Source organism: Pempheris klunzingeri, chromosome 7 (genome assembly GCF_042242105.1).
Source record: "Pempheris klunzingeri isolate RE-2024b chromosome 7, fPemKlu1.hap1, whole genome shotgun sequence".
NCBI classification, from domain to species: Eukaryota; Metazoa; Chordata; class Actinopteri; order Acropomatiformes; family Pempheridae; genus Pempheris; species Pempheris klunzingeri.
The window spans coordinates 2,407,419-2,421,962 of record NC_092018.1 but is presented as its reverse complement, the minus strand read 5'-3'; the positions used below and the strand labels follow the sequence as shown (position 1 = coordinate 2,421,962).

At 43.5% G+C, this 14,544-nt stretch overlaps 1 protein-coding gene across 1 annotated transcript in view; it reads left to right on the top strand.

Annotated features, from left to right (window-relative positions):
• Positions 1-3,526: 3,526 nt before the first annotated feature.
• LOC139203828 (stromelysin-3-like) overlaps positions 3,527-14,544 on the top strand; it is a 35,205-nt gene continuing 24,187 nt past the window's right edge. Inside the window, 1 exon segment of the mRNA XM_070833719.1 lies at positions 3,527-3,631. Within this exon segment, the coding sequence (XP_070689820.1) occupies positions 3,527-3,631 (105 nt within the window).

Here is a 14,544-nt window from a genome sequence, read left to right as displayed (position 1 = left end):
AGAGCTGCTGTCATGTGCTGGACCGCTGCCACGTCTTGTAAAAAGTACTGAGGAGGAAAATGTATTGGGACCATCTGTGGCAGAACATGAGATAGCTTGTTTGTATAATTCCCATGATGACAATGGCCCGTGCAGCGCGGCGCAGGTTACTCCAGAGCAGCTTTAAGTCTGCTAACGTTGGACAATAAAGACTCTGTGGAAAGTTCAGAGTCAAATAACAGACGTGGAGATGAAGAACACGCTGCTCTTAAACACAATAAAAATATATGGAGCGCGATTGAAACACAGTAGATCTGAGTTTAAGTTACAAAGCTTTCTCAGATGCCTGCCTGCAGCATGAATCATCTCATTGGCTGAGTTCAAACTTGATGGGAGGAGACAAATATAAGCTTTGTTCTATCTAGTGCAATGATAAAACATAAATAACATCTTTGAATAAGTTCTTTGAATAAATTAGTTAAGAATACTGCAGCCAGGCTTTTTTTTAATAGCATTTTTTAAAGGTAAATCCAGTATTTTAAACTTCTATTTTAAGCCTCATATATATATATATATATATATATATATATATATATTTACTAGTAGACACAAAATGTTTTTTACAGGTCGCCTCTGCAGGCAGCCGTGAAACAGGCTACGAGGATCTTACTCTTCAACAAGAGTAAGATCCTTTTGAGAAACAGCCGTTACATCACTTTCGTCAAAGTCACCAGACTCCATTGAGAAAAACAGCAATTTTACCTTGCTGAACACAGGAGTTGCTCGTCCACGACCGCTACCTCAATCAGTTAGTTTATTTGTGTTATTGTTTGACTTTTGTGTTTTAAAGGGATAGTTCAGATCAAACACAATATTTGTGTGACAAATAATAACACAAGTAAACTAACCAATCGAGCCAGAAACTCCTGTGTTCTGCTTGGTAAAATCGCTGGTTTTGTGAATGGAGTCTGGTGTGTGTGCAGAGAGCGATATAACGGCTGTTTGTGGTTAAACCAAAAGGATCTTCCAGGTCTCTCTCTGTAGGGATCCTTTCCATGATGCTGTCACACACTTAGAATAACACTCTGAGCCTGTCAGTGGATCAAACAAGCACTTTTAGTGGACCTACTGTGATCAGGTGCAGTTGCCTCAAAGGATCACACTGCAGCCTGTTTCAGGGCTGCCTGCTGAGGCGATCTACTGGACCGAATCCAAAACATTTTCTGTGTACTAGCAAACAGGCCATAGGTTTAAAATACTGGAGTAATCCTTTAAATAAAAGGGTGAAGTCCAAAATCCGCTGATATCTGACCAACCCAGTGTAGCTTTGACTCTAATTGGCCTCAACACATCTGCACCCTGTCACATTAATTATAGTCTCCTGTCCAGAAATGAGTAGTGTCACTTTCTTATAAAGCCTTTCCCTTTTCTCTGTCATTACTCGTGTAAGATAACAGGCCCGATGTGGTGCAGAGCTTGCAATTCCTTTTCAGGCAATCAGATTTTATTAGAGCCCTTCTTAACGTCCAAATAGTCTTCAGAAAGCTGACAGCCATTACACTGCAGCGCTCTGCTGAATTCTTTGCTGCTATTAGTGGTTGTAATTACAGAAATGATGTCAAACTGACTCACAGAGAGTTTTCTCTCTGCACAAAGGGGCTGAGGTGGGTCAGAGACCTCCTGACTGTGGAGTTTGTGCATTTTATCTCACAGCTGCAAAAATAAACCAACAGATTCCTCAACGGGAGTTTTCTTTTTTTTTTTTCCCCTGCATCACATAAAAAAACTACACTTCACAAATGTTTCGGCCCCTTTTGAGGTCAGTCACCGTCGTAGTTGCTCCTCTTTTTTAATTTAATGGAGCGGATTGGCTTTGTTTGATCCGATGAGAGGATCTGTGAGTCTGATGTCTGTGCTTTAGGTGCAGAGATGGAGCGAGTTAGCTTATTTTAGCACCTCCGCTAATCAACAGGTTTTATCTTGTTCGTTTCATTCGTACAAAAAACAGAAATGTAGAAAAAAACAAACCAAAAAACACAGTTTGAGGTTTTAGAGGAAGTTACCTGCTCGGATGGACAACAAGCTGGTTGCCTAGCAACCCCACGGTAACGCCACACTCCTTTAAAAACCATTTTTACTTTTCTGCTTGTGTTCAGATTTTAAAAAAACAAGACTCAACATGTTAATCGGTGAGTTTTAGAGCTGCTGTTCTGTGTTTTTTACATTTTATCTTAGAATGGAGCCATGCTAGCTGTTTCCCTCTGCTTCCAGTCTTTATGCTAAGCTAAGCTAAGCGTTCAGATGGACTCTTGTCGTGAACACGGTAAACATGAACGCATCTGAGGCGCCGTGAGCTGTTGGTGGGCGAGTTGCATTATGGGTAGGCTGATGTTGACGGGGTCATTAAAAACAATGGCGTCCATCACTAAATTAAAACCCACATTATGACAGAGACGCCTGTAACTCAGATTCTTTTGATCATTTGATCCATTCAGTCCGATAACATTTGGAAAGTCTAGAGTCTTGAGCTAACAGGAAGTTCGCCCACGCTGGGCCCAACGATGGCGAAGATGCGGCTACTTCTACACCCGGACAGTTGAACTTTTTGGGCTCCTTGTGTCACTGAGGAGCTTTCATAGGAAAGAACAGACCCTCCAACGCTCTTTTATGGTTCTGTCCAAAAAAAAAAGGCTCTTTTTACATTGGTGGGTTTTCAAAAGGCTTTCCACTATTCTTTATTTCACTCAATATCTATCTTATATCTCCAAATATAGTGATTTTTTTTTAAATGTTCTGCTAAATTTGAGGATAAAGTATTCCACGAGTTTGATCTTTATCTCCCTTTTACTCAGGAGAATAATAAAAAGATTAAATAAACACAAAATAAGGAAGCAGGATGAAGGCCACGTGGCTGTCCATCACTTTTACTCACAGGTGTGTGTGTGTGTGTGTGTGTGTGTGTGTGTGTGTGTGTGTGTGTGTCTGCTTCCTTCAACACTGACTCCATTTGTTTCTCCTCATGAAGCGGATTTAAACCTAAATAAAGCTGTAGTGTGTTTTGTGGTTTTGTGTCCTTTTAATACTCTTACAATAATCCCATATTATTCCCATATGTGCTGGACTGTGCCTGCCTGTACCTGCTGCGTTTACGGTGCTGCATGGAGGATATTGCCAAAATTTAATGCTTCCTCCTGAATTTTAACTCTTGGTTTCTTGGTGTTGCGCTAAAAAAAAAAAAAAAACAGGGGCCACAGGTGAGGAGGGAGGCGCACAGCCGGCATCGTCGTGTGTTTTGGGGTTTGGCGCGGCAGAGAAAGGGTTAAGAGTCACATGGTAGCGGGTGGTATTATCAGCCCTGGGCTGTAAAAAAAAAAAAAAAAAAAGAGTATGTGGAGGAAAAAAATCGCAGAACAAAGAAATCAGAGTCTATTTAAAGAGAAGTCGCTCCGGATCCTGCAGCCGTGTGACTCGCGGCACTGCGCACCGCACACCGCTGCGCCAAAACCAGCCTGCCTGCGCACCACCGGGGCTCCGGACGGCGGTGAGGATGCGGACTTCTCTGCTCGTCTGCTGCTGCGTCTTCGCGCTGCAATGCCTCCAGAGCACACTTTGTCTTCCAGCGCGGAGGTCCAGCAGGTACAAAGCGGCACCGGTGAGTTTTTTTCACCTTCTTCTTCTTCTTCTCACTTTTACTTTGATGCAAAGTCAGAATCAGAGAACTTTTAGCTGCGCAGATGTTTGGAGGGTTTGTGGTGTTTTTTTTTTGGCAGCAGAACGAGTTGGTTTGGTTGAAACTCGGACCGTAGCTGCAGGGATGCAATTTTTGCAATTTAAAGGAATCTGCAGTGTTGACTTTCTTCATTCTTTCGTCCTGCTACAAGTGGCTCTCCCCCACCTCCTAAACACACACACACACACACACACACACACACTTTGCAGTTGTGTGCTCGTGCAGACTTTGCAGCAGATTGATTCACTTTGCGCCAACATAAAGTCGATCTATATCTCTGTTTGAGGAATTAATTGCAGGTTTAAGTAACCCCACACTTCTCTGCAGCTGCTCATACCAACCCCCCCCCAACACACACACACACACACACACACACACAATTTTTTTCCAAATCACGCACGCGCACACGTGCACGCCCGTGCCTCTGGACCAATGAGCCTCGTGTTGTGATTAAGAAAATGGCTATTTTACGCGCACAGGAGCTGCCTGTCACTGTAATTAGCTCTTACTTTGCAGAAATGACTATCATCACTATTTATGTCTTGTGTGCTCAGCAGCTGTGGGAGCAGTCATGACTTTGCAGCCCAAACCTGACGTCCTGTCCTCTCCTGTGCGTGCAGGATGACAGCAGAGTGTTTTGGTTTGGGTTTGGAGAGAGAGAGGGAGAGAGAGAGAGAGAGAGAGAGGGAGGGAGAGAGGGAGGGAGAGAAAATAAAGGTTGCTGAGTTCCCCTGTCTGCAGGGCAGGAAGCTGTAATAACAGGTATTACAGGCATTTTGTCAACAACACCATAAAAGAGAGGGGTCCTCCATGTGGACCCGTCATGACGGCGTCAGTGCCACTTCTACACACGCTCTCCTCACTTATCTTCACATTGTTTAATGTCATTTCCAGCCACTCAGCAGTCACTGCTGCACACCTGACCGCATGCTGCACCTCATTCATGACTACAGTCGAGTTTAGACTCAATGTGCTTCAAAGCAAAACCTCATGCATGACAAAAACATAAGAATAATAATATAATCCTAAAATACTCCTAATAATGTTGTAATCTTCCACTACAGCCTCTTCATCCCCCCGTTTATATCCTCTTCTCTGCTGCTCCACCTTTATTTACACAGAGTGCTGGTGAAGCACGCGTGTGCGTATCTTCACAGGAACGTCCTGTTTACAGGTACCCAGAAAATAAAGTCATTTATCAAAACAAACAGGTGGCTCGGATCAGCAGTTACACGGAGGAATGTGGTAAATACCCGGACGAGGGCGTGAGCGTTTGGATGTTTTGGTACGGCTGTGGATTGTTCCAGGAGGCCGATGCGCCCCTGAAGCATCAGAGCTGGTATTTAATATTAATATTTAATAGTAATGAGCTTTACCGTCGTTATTGGCACGATGAAACACTTAAGGGGCTCCGACTAATAGCTGGAAAGCGATCAGTAGGCCGGGCCTTAGTAACGCCCCTAGCAACAGAGACGATAACTAGTCCCTGTTTGGTTGGATTTCCCAAACTGGACAAACACCACACGTAGGAAGACTAAACACCGGCTCAGTCTGGTTGGAGCTCAGATATCTGCATGTTTCCATCCACACATTTAGCTGCTACGTCCTCTTACTCCATTTTTAAGCTAGTAGCGGTTAGCCACCGGAGGACTGAAGCTGAAACTGAGATGAAGGAGAACCTGAAACATGAGCTGATACTAAAAACTCCTCAGACCTGAATGAAACTATTGATATTGATATTTTTAGCGATGAGCACGGTGGCGGTTAGCTGTGCCGTAATGCTGATTTGAGCGCCCTCTAATTGTCTAGTTGACCAATCAGATCGCTTGGTCGGAGCCTCAGCGTGCCGGCTACTGTCCACACAGTTTGCCTTTGATAATGTCCATAAATAATCAAATATGTCTCTGCATTTCATTAGAAATGTCTTGTCATCACCAGATAATAAGAAATGAAGTGATTCTGTCCACAGTAACGTTACAGGGCTTTTACTTTGAAAGGGAAATAGTATAAAAAAGTTGTAATCTTGCTGCTTTGAGGTCAAAATATATCAGTTTCACTTTGTTGTGTCGTGGAAAAAATAGGTGAGACCCCGAACCTCCAGATGAGCCGATGATGATAAAATGAACGTGTAAACATAATTTTCATAATTTTCTCCTCGGTTAATCATCTCAAGACCCCACAAATTTATCCTGTGACCTTGTGGAAACACAGAGCCATGAATCCAACATCACTCCTCCTCCTCTCCTCCATGTCAGCAGACAGGACGTGAACCAAACTACACAAAAAATCAAAGTACAGTGTTAATTTTCTTGATCACTTTGGTGTTAATTAGTTATTTCATGCTATAATCAGAGGGTGTTGACTGCTAATCGTGACCACAGACAAATATATGCAGACGCCACTTTGACTTCTTCAGCCCGTCGTTACGATACGTCAACTTCTCCGGCGTATTTGACTGAAAATGTATTTGTTTAATTAATTTTTTCTGCTCCATGTAGATCGTGAATCCATGATTTTTCAGTCAAGTTTTCGTCTGAGAAATGTTATTTGTTTTTATCCATAAAACTTACTTGCACACGTTTACGGGCCGTGACCGTTCCAATATGGCGGCAATGTTGATGTACGATCCAGCAGCCAATGTGGTGTCAGTGTTTACGCGTCTGTGATCCTAACCTGTGATTGGTTGACGGGCGGGACCTCGATACCGCGGCTCCACTCCCTAAAGTAACGTCACCGGCACAAGGTGGCGGCGCCCGTATCCGCAGTGGGAGGAGGCAGAAGCGCGTCATCCATCTTTACGTACAGTCTGTGGTGAAAAAAAAAAAAAAAACGTAGCATGTAAAGACAGGATACAGGAGAAACTTTGTGATTAACGGAGGAGAAAAGGAGGAGAAACATAATTCTGCTGCACAAAGTTCTACTTATTTTTTCAGATTCTTCTCCAATCTTTGCCTTCATCTCGTAAATTAGTGGATAAATTTTACTTCCTCGGGAATAAAGCACAAGAACAAAGACTTTTTGGACGCTCGAATCAATTCATTTTAAAGGGTCACGAACCGAAACAGCTGGGAACCACTGACCCAATCTGACACAGTGATTATGGACTAATAATGATAAGAAAAAGTAGAAGAGTTTGTTTGCATAGGACTTACTAAAACACACAGTTAGAAAAATAACAATTAGAGGATAAAACACAAACATACAAGTGTCCAAACACACACACATGAGAGTGAGAGTGTCTGTAAAAAGGTGAAGTGCACAGTGATCAGTGATCAGTGATCTTGCTCCCTCACTCACATCCCCACTATGACTGTGAATGTTTTAAATACTTTTTTAAACGGTTTAACTTGCAGTAATCAGAAGTCACTGCTGCTGTGCCACGTCTTTGTCGACGGTTCGACTCTCTCCTAGCAACACGTTATCAGAAATATTTTGCACCTGCGATGACAACCTTGTTTAGTCTGCTGGTCATTTCCCTGCAGAATCTAATCTGTGGTTTTGTCAATTTGCTCCCCCGCTGTTGACAGAAGAGTGAGTGATTACACAGGCCCGGACAGGCTTCAGTGTCTGCGGCATTCAGGGCAGCGGGATTCACAAAGTGTCTGTTTTCCCTCTGGAGTGAGGAGGAGGAGGAGGAGGAGGAGGAGGAGGAGGAGGAGGAGGGGCGAACAGCTAACTGTTTGGATACTGCTTCTGTCAATAGAACCTGAGTCCCTGGTTTTCCTTTCTGTTTTGCCCCCTCGATGTGCTCGTGCGAAGCGATTGGTCGGTGGAAGCGTGAGAGCAAAGGTGACATCAGAGGCGGCGGCCCGGGTTCCCATCGAGCAGATCTAGGTCACAGCTGCGAGTGGTCGGTGAGACACAACGGGGGGGGATGCGGTTAAAAGGCTCTTACACATAAAGTTAATCAGACGCTTTGTTAGTTAGCGAGAGGAGCTCAGCCTCGTTCTGGATCCACCACTAACGAGGTGAGGGGGGTCCTCCGACCACAGCGTCAGAGTATTCACAGTTCAGGTGGCTCTGATCATACAGTGAACCCTGAACCCTGTCAAGACCGACTGAACCCCTTCAGGACCGACTGAACCCCTTCAGAACCGACTGAACCCCGTCAAGACCGACTGAACCCCTTCAGAACCGACTGAACCCCGTCAGGGCCGACTAAACCACGTCAAAACCGACTGAACCTCGTCAGGACCGACTGAACCCTTTCAAGACCAACTGATCCCCATCAAGACCGACTGAACCTCCGTCAAGACCGACTAAACCCCGTCAGAACTGACTGAATCCCATCAGGACCGACTGAACCCCGACAGGACCGACTAAACCCCGTCAAGACCAACTACACCCCGTCAGGACCGACTGAACCCCGTCACGACCAACTACACCCCGTCACGACCGACTGAAACCTGTCAGAACCAACTGAACCCCATCAGAACCGACTGAACCCCATCAGGACCGACTAAACCCCGTCAGGACCGACTAAACCCCGTCAGAACCGACTGAATCTCGTCAGGACCGACTGAACCCTTTCAAGACCGACTGATCCCCATCAAGACCGACTGAACCCCGCCAGGACCGACTGAAACCTGTCAGAACCAACTGAATCCCATCAGAACCGACTGAACCCCATCAGGACCGACTAAACCCCGTCAGGACCGACTAAACCACGTCAGGACCAACTGAACCCCGTCAGGACCATCTGAACCCTTTCAGGACTGACTGATCCCCATCAAGACCGACTGAACCTCCGTCACGACCGACTGAACCCCGCCAGGACCGACTAAACCCCGTCAGAACCGACTGAACCCCACCAGGACCGACTGAACCCCACCAGGACCGACTGAAACCTGTCAGAACCAACTGAACCCCATCAGAACCGACTGAACCCCATCAGGACCGACTAAACCCCGTCAGGACCGACTAAACCACGTCAGGACCAACTGAACCCCGTCAGGACCATCTGAACCCTTTCAGGACTGACTGATCCCCATCAAGACCGACTGAACCTCCGTCACGACCGACTGAACCCCGCCAGGACCGACTGAACCCCACCAGGACCGACTGAACCCCGTCAGAACCGACTGAACCCCGCCAGGACCGACTGAACCCCACCAGGACCGACTGAACCCCACCAGGACCGACTGAACCCCGTCAGAACCGACTGAACCCCACCAGGACCGACTGAACCCTCTCAGTGGACCAGGAAAGACAGAACCCCTTCAGGACCGAGGGGACCGTTATACGTCCGGCCCCAGGTGATGCTCCAGATGGGATTTAAACGCTCTAAAATAACCGCACGTTGCCTATTAAAAGAAATCTTGTGTTCACGGAGTCACGAAGCCGTGACGCCTGAGCTGAGACCTTCTGACTCACTTGACTTTAAAACAGCTTCGTCCAAACCTACAAACTCAAACAGTGTCATGAAAAAGAAAGAAAGAAAAAAGGTGCCAAAAAACCTTGAATAAAAGATAAAAGACGGCGTTATTTGCCTGGTAACTATTACTCCCCGGGGGGATGCGGTCGCATTAATAATCACAGTCAGCAATGAAATCATCAGCCAGTCATCCTGCAGCCAGACGGGCCAAAGTTTCGGCGGAAGAGTTTTAGTGCCGGCACAGATAGGAGATGTAAGCAGATGCCCAGATGGTTTATATCACCTTCCACTGCCGGGTGTTTCTGATTCTGCCACGATATAGTGGATTAGGAGATTAAGAGAGATGATAACGAGGTATTTGTTGATGAAACGTCGTACACCCCCCCGCTGCTGCTATCTGGTCCTGTAAATCCTCTCACTGTAAGCAGTCTGTGTCTCTGTTTTTTCAACGAGAGCACACCCTTCAAATTGAAACTTTATCTGTCTGCTCGTATAAACACTCACTTATGACATACTTCCTATCATCCGGATTCACTTCTTCTTTTTCTTTTTTTTTTCGGTTTCTCAGTCAGATATCGTGTTTGACTGGCTGACCACAGGACACATTCACCTGTTTGAAGACTTCTATGAGACGATCAATAAACTCTGATCCTCTGATTTTTTTTGGTTTTAGATTCCCATCAGTCTCTGTGACTCTCACCAGGAATTTTTCAATCAACTTTTGCAATTTCCTCTTTGACGAACCCACGCTCCCTCGACCTGTCTTTTCTACTTTCGCTGCAGTTATTGATTTCTTACTGCCCTCATTCAAAACACATGTTCTGCTCTGTCGATGCTAATGTGTAAAAATTGGTTTCTGTGCCTTTTTTTTTTGGAGGATTTCCTGCAGAATTGACTGGGCCGAGTCCCAAAACCTGATTGTTCTGATTGTTTCTGAATTACTGATATATTTAGTGTCGTTTACCAAAATGTGTCACGGCATAAAATCTCAAATACTTGGGGGGAAAAAAAGTATGTATCCCTAATCTCAGGCGTCCAGACGGAGCAGCTGCAGCAAACGTTTTTGATCAGACAACTTTGCTATTTTTAAACATTTGAGGTTGTTTTGATTAAAAGTGGTTCTATCTGTCCGTGTCAAATGTAGCATGTGATTTAAAAACTACACTTCCCGTCCTCACCGAAGACATTTTCTCATATAAACTCCAAAAATTCCCAGAGAATCAGGAAGCCGCAAACACAGCAGCAGACTGTCTGCTGTTCAGCCGAGGGGACATGAAGCTAAAGTACGCTGCAGGTGTGATTTGGTGTTTTTAAGCGTTTACCTGAAACAGGTAAGGTTTTTTTTTTTCTAGAAATCACAGGAAGTCCTCTCATACATTAGCGTTAGCTTCACAGCGGAGCGTTCAAGTCCAGTCAGAACTAACAGCTTCACCACTGAGGTCCAAACAAAACACCAGAGAACTACGTCAGGAACCATAACTAATAACAGTACAAGTAGTAAAGGTTAACATTCCTCGCTAACGTAGCTAACACTAACATTAACATTAGCAAAGTAAGTGAATCTTAATACCAGTAATGTTACTCTAAAAATGTTGGCAAATAATTACCAATGATGTTTATATATAGGCCATAGTCAAATATTCCTGATTGTATTTTCAGATGAGTTTGAAGCCTAATTTTTTATGAGGAAGACGAAGGTAACATCAGGTAACGTTAGCTACGTTAACTAAACTTAGCCGATGTTAGCGACAGGCTGAAGGTACAAAGCCCCGAAGGGAAAAAAATCAAGGTACGATAAAACCTCTTTTTCCCGCTGCTGAAGAAAAATCTAAGTTGTTGGTTGGTAGGCAGATTGTTGGTTCACGTCTTTTAACTAATAAATATAAAGGTACTTTATCCTAAAAGCAACAGCAGAAGTAGTAATCAAATCCTTTACCAATACATAGGAGTGCTACAGTGTGATAATAACCCATAATAAACCACTTTTTGACTTCAGTAAAGGTAATAAATTGGCCTACTGGCCGTGAAAGAAAGTTTTAGAAAGTGATTTCTAGGAAGGAACAAAAGAAAGAAATAATGCAAAGAAATAATGTAAACAAAAATACAATATATTCTCCAAACTGTAGTGAGGAGAAACTAGAAAGTCTCACAAAATGGGAAAAGAGAAAGTGACGTACCAGAAAGAGCTAAATACTGCAGTGCCTGAGTACAGTACTTGAGTGGAGGCTTTGCTTTCAAGTATCAAATTAGGGCTCTTCCTCCTCAAGTGAAGAGGTAGAGACTCGGCCAAAGGTTTTACAGTTAAAACGTCTTCAGCCCCCCCCTCACCACCACCACCAGGCCACTGTGCCGGCGGTGGGTATGTTGTTCGACTGGAGACGCTCTTCAGACGCACCGTGTACAGACATGTTTCTCTCTGAATACCACTGTCAGATCCCCTGTACCGCAGATCTTGTCATCACTGTAACCAGAAGCTAGATATGTCCATACTTGTAATGGCTCTCCACCATCATCATCATCATCATCATCATCATCATCATCCTCCTCCTCATCACCGCCATCAAAAACTCTCTCACATGTTCCCAGCATGAAGAAGCATCCATGACGCCTTCAGGCTCTGTGGGAGTTTCACATGTCATCGCTGACTTCTTGCACTCTCAGCGGAAAGTGACAGACTAATTGTCCCGAGGGTTTTTCTTTTTCTTTTTCTTTTTTTTTTTTTTTTTCACCCAAACGTCGTCACAAAGTCTCCTCACAGGACGTCTATTGTCTGCTCTGAAATTGCACGTGAACACGCGAGCAAAACTTAACACGCGTTAAACTCAGTCTGCAGTTACTGACAGGACGATAATAAATAAAATGATAATGATAATAAATAAAGTTCATTCCTCTGTGTGACCGCGGAGAGAAAAAATAAATATCAAGGCCACTTTTTTACTACACTGAGTGCTTGAAATCCTGTTGCAGATCCGCAAAGATGCAATTTGTGGCCACAGTTTGATTAATCTGTACACATTAGATAAGTGTAAAGAGAAATACAGTCTACATATTAGCTACAGCGTCTCAGAATCAGTGACATCTTTTAAATCACTTCCTAAAACTTCCTAAAAAGCCTTTTGTTAATGCTGCAACCTCTCTGCTTTATTTCTATAATGTGTCTTATTGGTTTTTTTAATTCATGATAATAATTATAATAAACCTTATTTCATTCTTTACATGGTTAAAAAAGTTTGGGACATGAGGTGAATCAGCTCAGACCCTTAAGATGAAGACTAAATAACTGAATAAAATGCACAATAACAGCGATAAGAAACAGTTCCAGTAATAATAAAACCAATAAGACACAGTGGGAAAAAATTGGCAGTATGAATAAAAGGCTTTTTTTTTTTTAAATAAGATGAGTTTAAAGAAGTGATTTAAAAGATGTCACAGATTCAGGCAGGCAGCTCCAGAGGCGTCTTGTCAGCTTCAGTCATGAGCTGTGACTCTAGAACAGACACGTCAAACTCAACCCGCAATACAACTATATATAATATAATACTATATAGATCATTTCATGTGACTATTAAGAACGGCCCGTCGGTAAACAGGACTCCCACCTCTAATACTACAAATCCCACAATGCACTGAACAGCCGGCGCGCTAGTCAGGACCCGTGCAGAGAAAACAGAGACTTTCAAAGCAGAGTTTGACCTGTTTGTCGATGTCGGAGGTGAACCTGTGCGTCTTGTTTGTGGAGCTAATTCAAGATGTTTATTTGTCATGTGCACAGTAAGAACACTGAGCAATGAAATTCTTACTTTGCTCGTTTCCCTCCACATAGACAAAAGAATAAAATAAAAAAAACAATTAGGAATATAAAAAGAAGGAAGGCAGAAGAATAATTTAAAAAAGGATAGTGCAAATATAATGTGCCGTAATTAAAGAATATAAATATAAGACGACACTATGAGACAAAACATGAGGATAAGTACAAAAAAAATATTAAAAATTGATTTATTTTATTGAGGAAAAGTTGTTGAAATTCATATTTCTGAATAAAATGTATATTATTTTATTATATACTATAATAAAATAGTCACTTTTAGACTCACTTTTAGACAGAGCTTTAAAAGTGGTCAGTAAAATCTCAAAATCAAATCTAAAACTCATCTGTAACAAGTGATAAGAGAAAAAACAAATATGATCTTGTCTTGAATGCTCATTTCCCTCCACGATCTGATTCAGTTCATCGAGATAAACAACAGGCGGCGCCATTTTTCCAGTCAGAGAATCCAAATACTATCGCAGAAGAAGATGATGTGATCAAGGGAGCGTCAGTCGAACCTCAAATGGTGAAAAAAACGGTGGAAACATGAAAGAAATCAGGCGTTTTCATGTGTTAATGTGAGGAAGGTTACAGCTTTTAGAGCAGCCAATCAATCCAACGGTCAGATGTGTATTGATACAGTAATCAGCGGATGATTTGTCCTTCATGTTGCTCTGTCCAATCACACGCTAACTTTACTAAATCTGCCTCACAGGTGTGAGTTTTTTCTGTCCTGACGTTTTTATTCACCACTGCAACAATTTACCTGCATTTGGCAGATGGCGGGTGCTAATTTAAAACCCTCCCAACACTTCTAAACCTCAATAATTACCACGCTATATCTCATTTTTTAAATTTGTGCAAAAAACCACAAGTGTAAAAATGACAAATCGCCATTTTCTAGATGGTTATGTGACCGATTGTTTCTTGGTCTGAATCCATGAAGCTACTCGTCCAAACCAAGAAATAGTCCAACACCTAAACCGCAGTAAAGCAGCAGATATTGTTACCAGACTGGCTCTTGTTTCCAGGCTTTATGTTAAATTTTGTTTTCATCGATATTCTAGATCCAGCGCTCTTGTTTTGACCTTGAACTCCTACTGGGAAACCTACTGGGAATCAGGCACATTTAGGGTTTTACTCGGCTGTGGGGTCAGAGGGGTCAAATAATCCATTTGACACACAGGCAGGGTTTTTTTTTAGTCCTTTAACCACACGTTTCGGTTTTCATCTCCCTCTTTGAAACGACAGAGGCGGCTCCCTCTGCACCCACCACTTAGAATTAGCTTTACGACCCTGAAAGCCGACACTCCCTTCGCCTCACCTCCCTGATTGGGATCAGGCGGCGGGCAGCTTCAGTCTAAACTGTCTCGTTTGGGGACAGAGGTCGGCTCGTGACCAGGTGATTCATAGTTCAAATCCCAGCACTCAGCAAAGACCACAGAGGCTGCTGAGGACGAGCCATAGCTGCGTCCTCGCCAGCAAGAGGATTATTTGAAGTGGGGTTGTATTAGGTACTAAGTGTACGTTATATTTAGATTTTTTTCGCTGTTTTTCATTGATGTCAAACACCCCTTTTTTTGTCAGGGACCCACCACCAGACTCCATTGACAAAAACACAAATTTTACCTTGCACAATATGGAAGTTGCTTG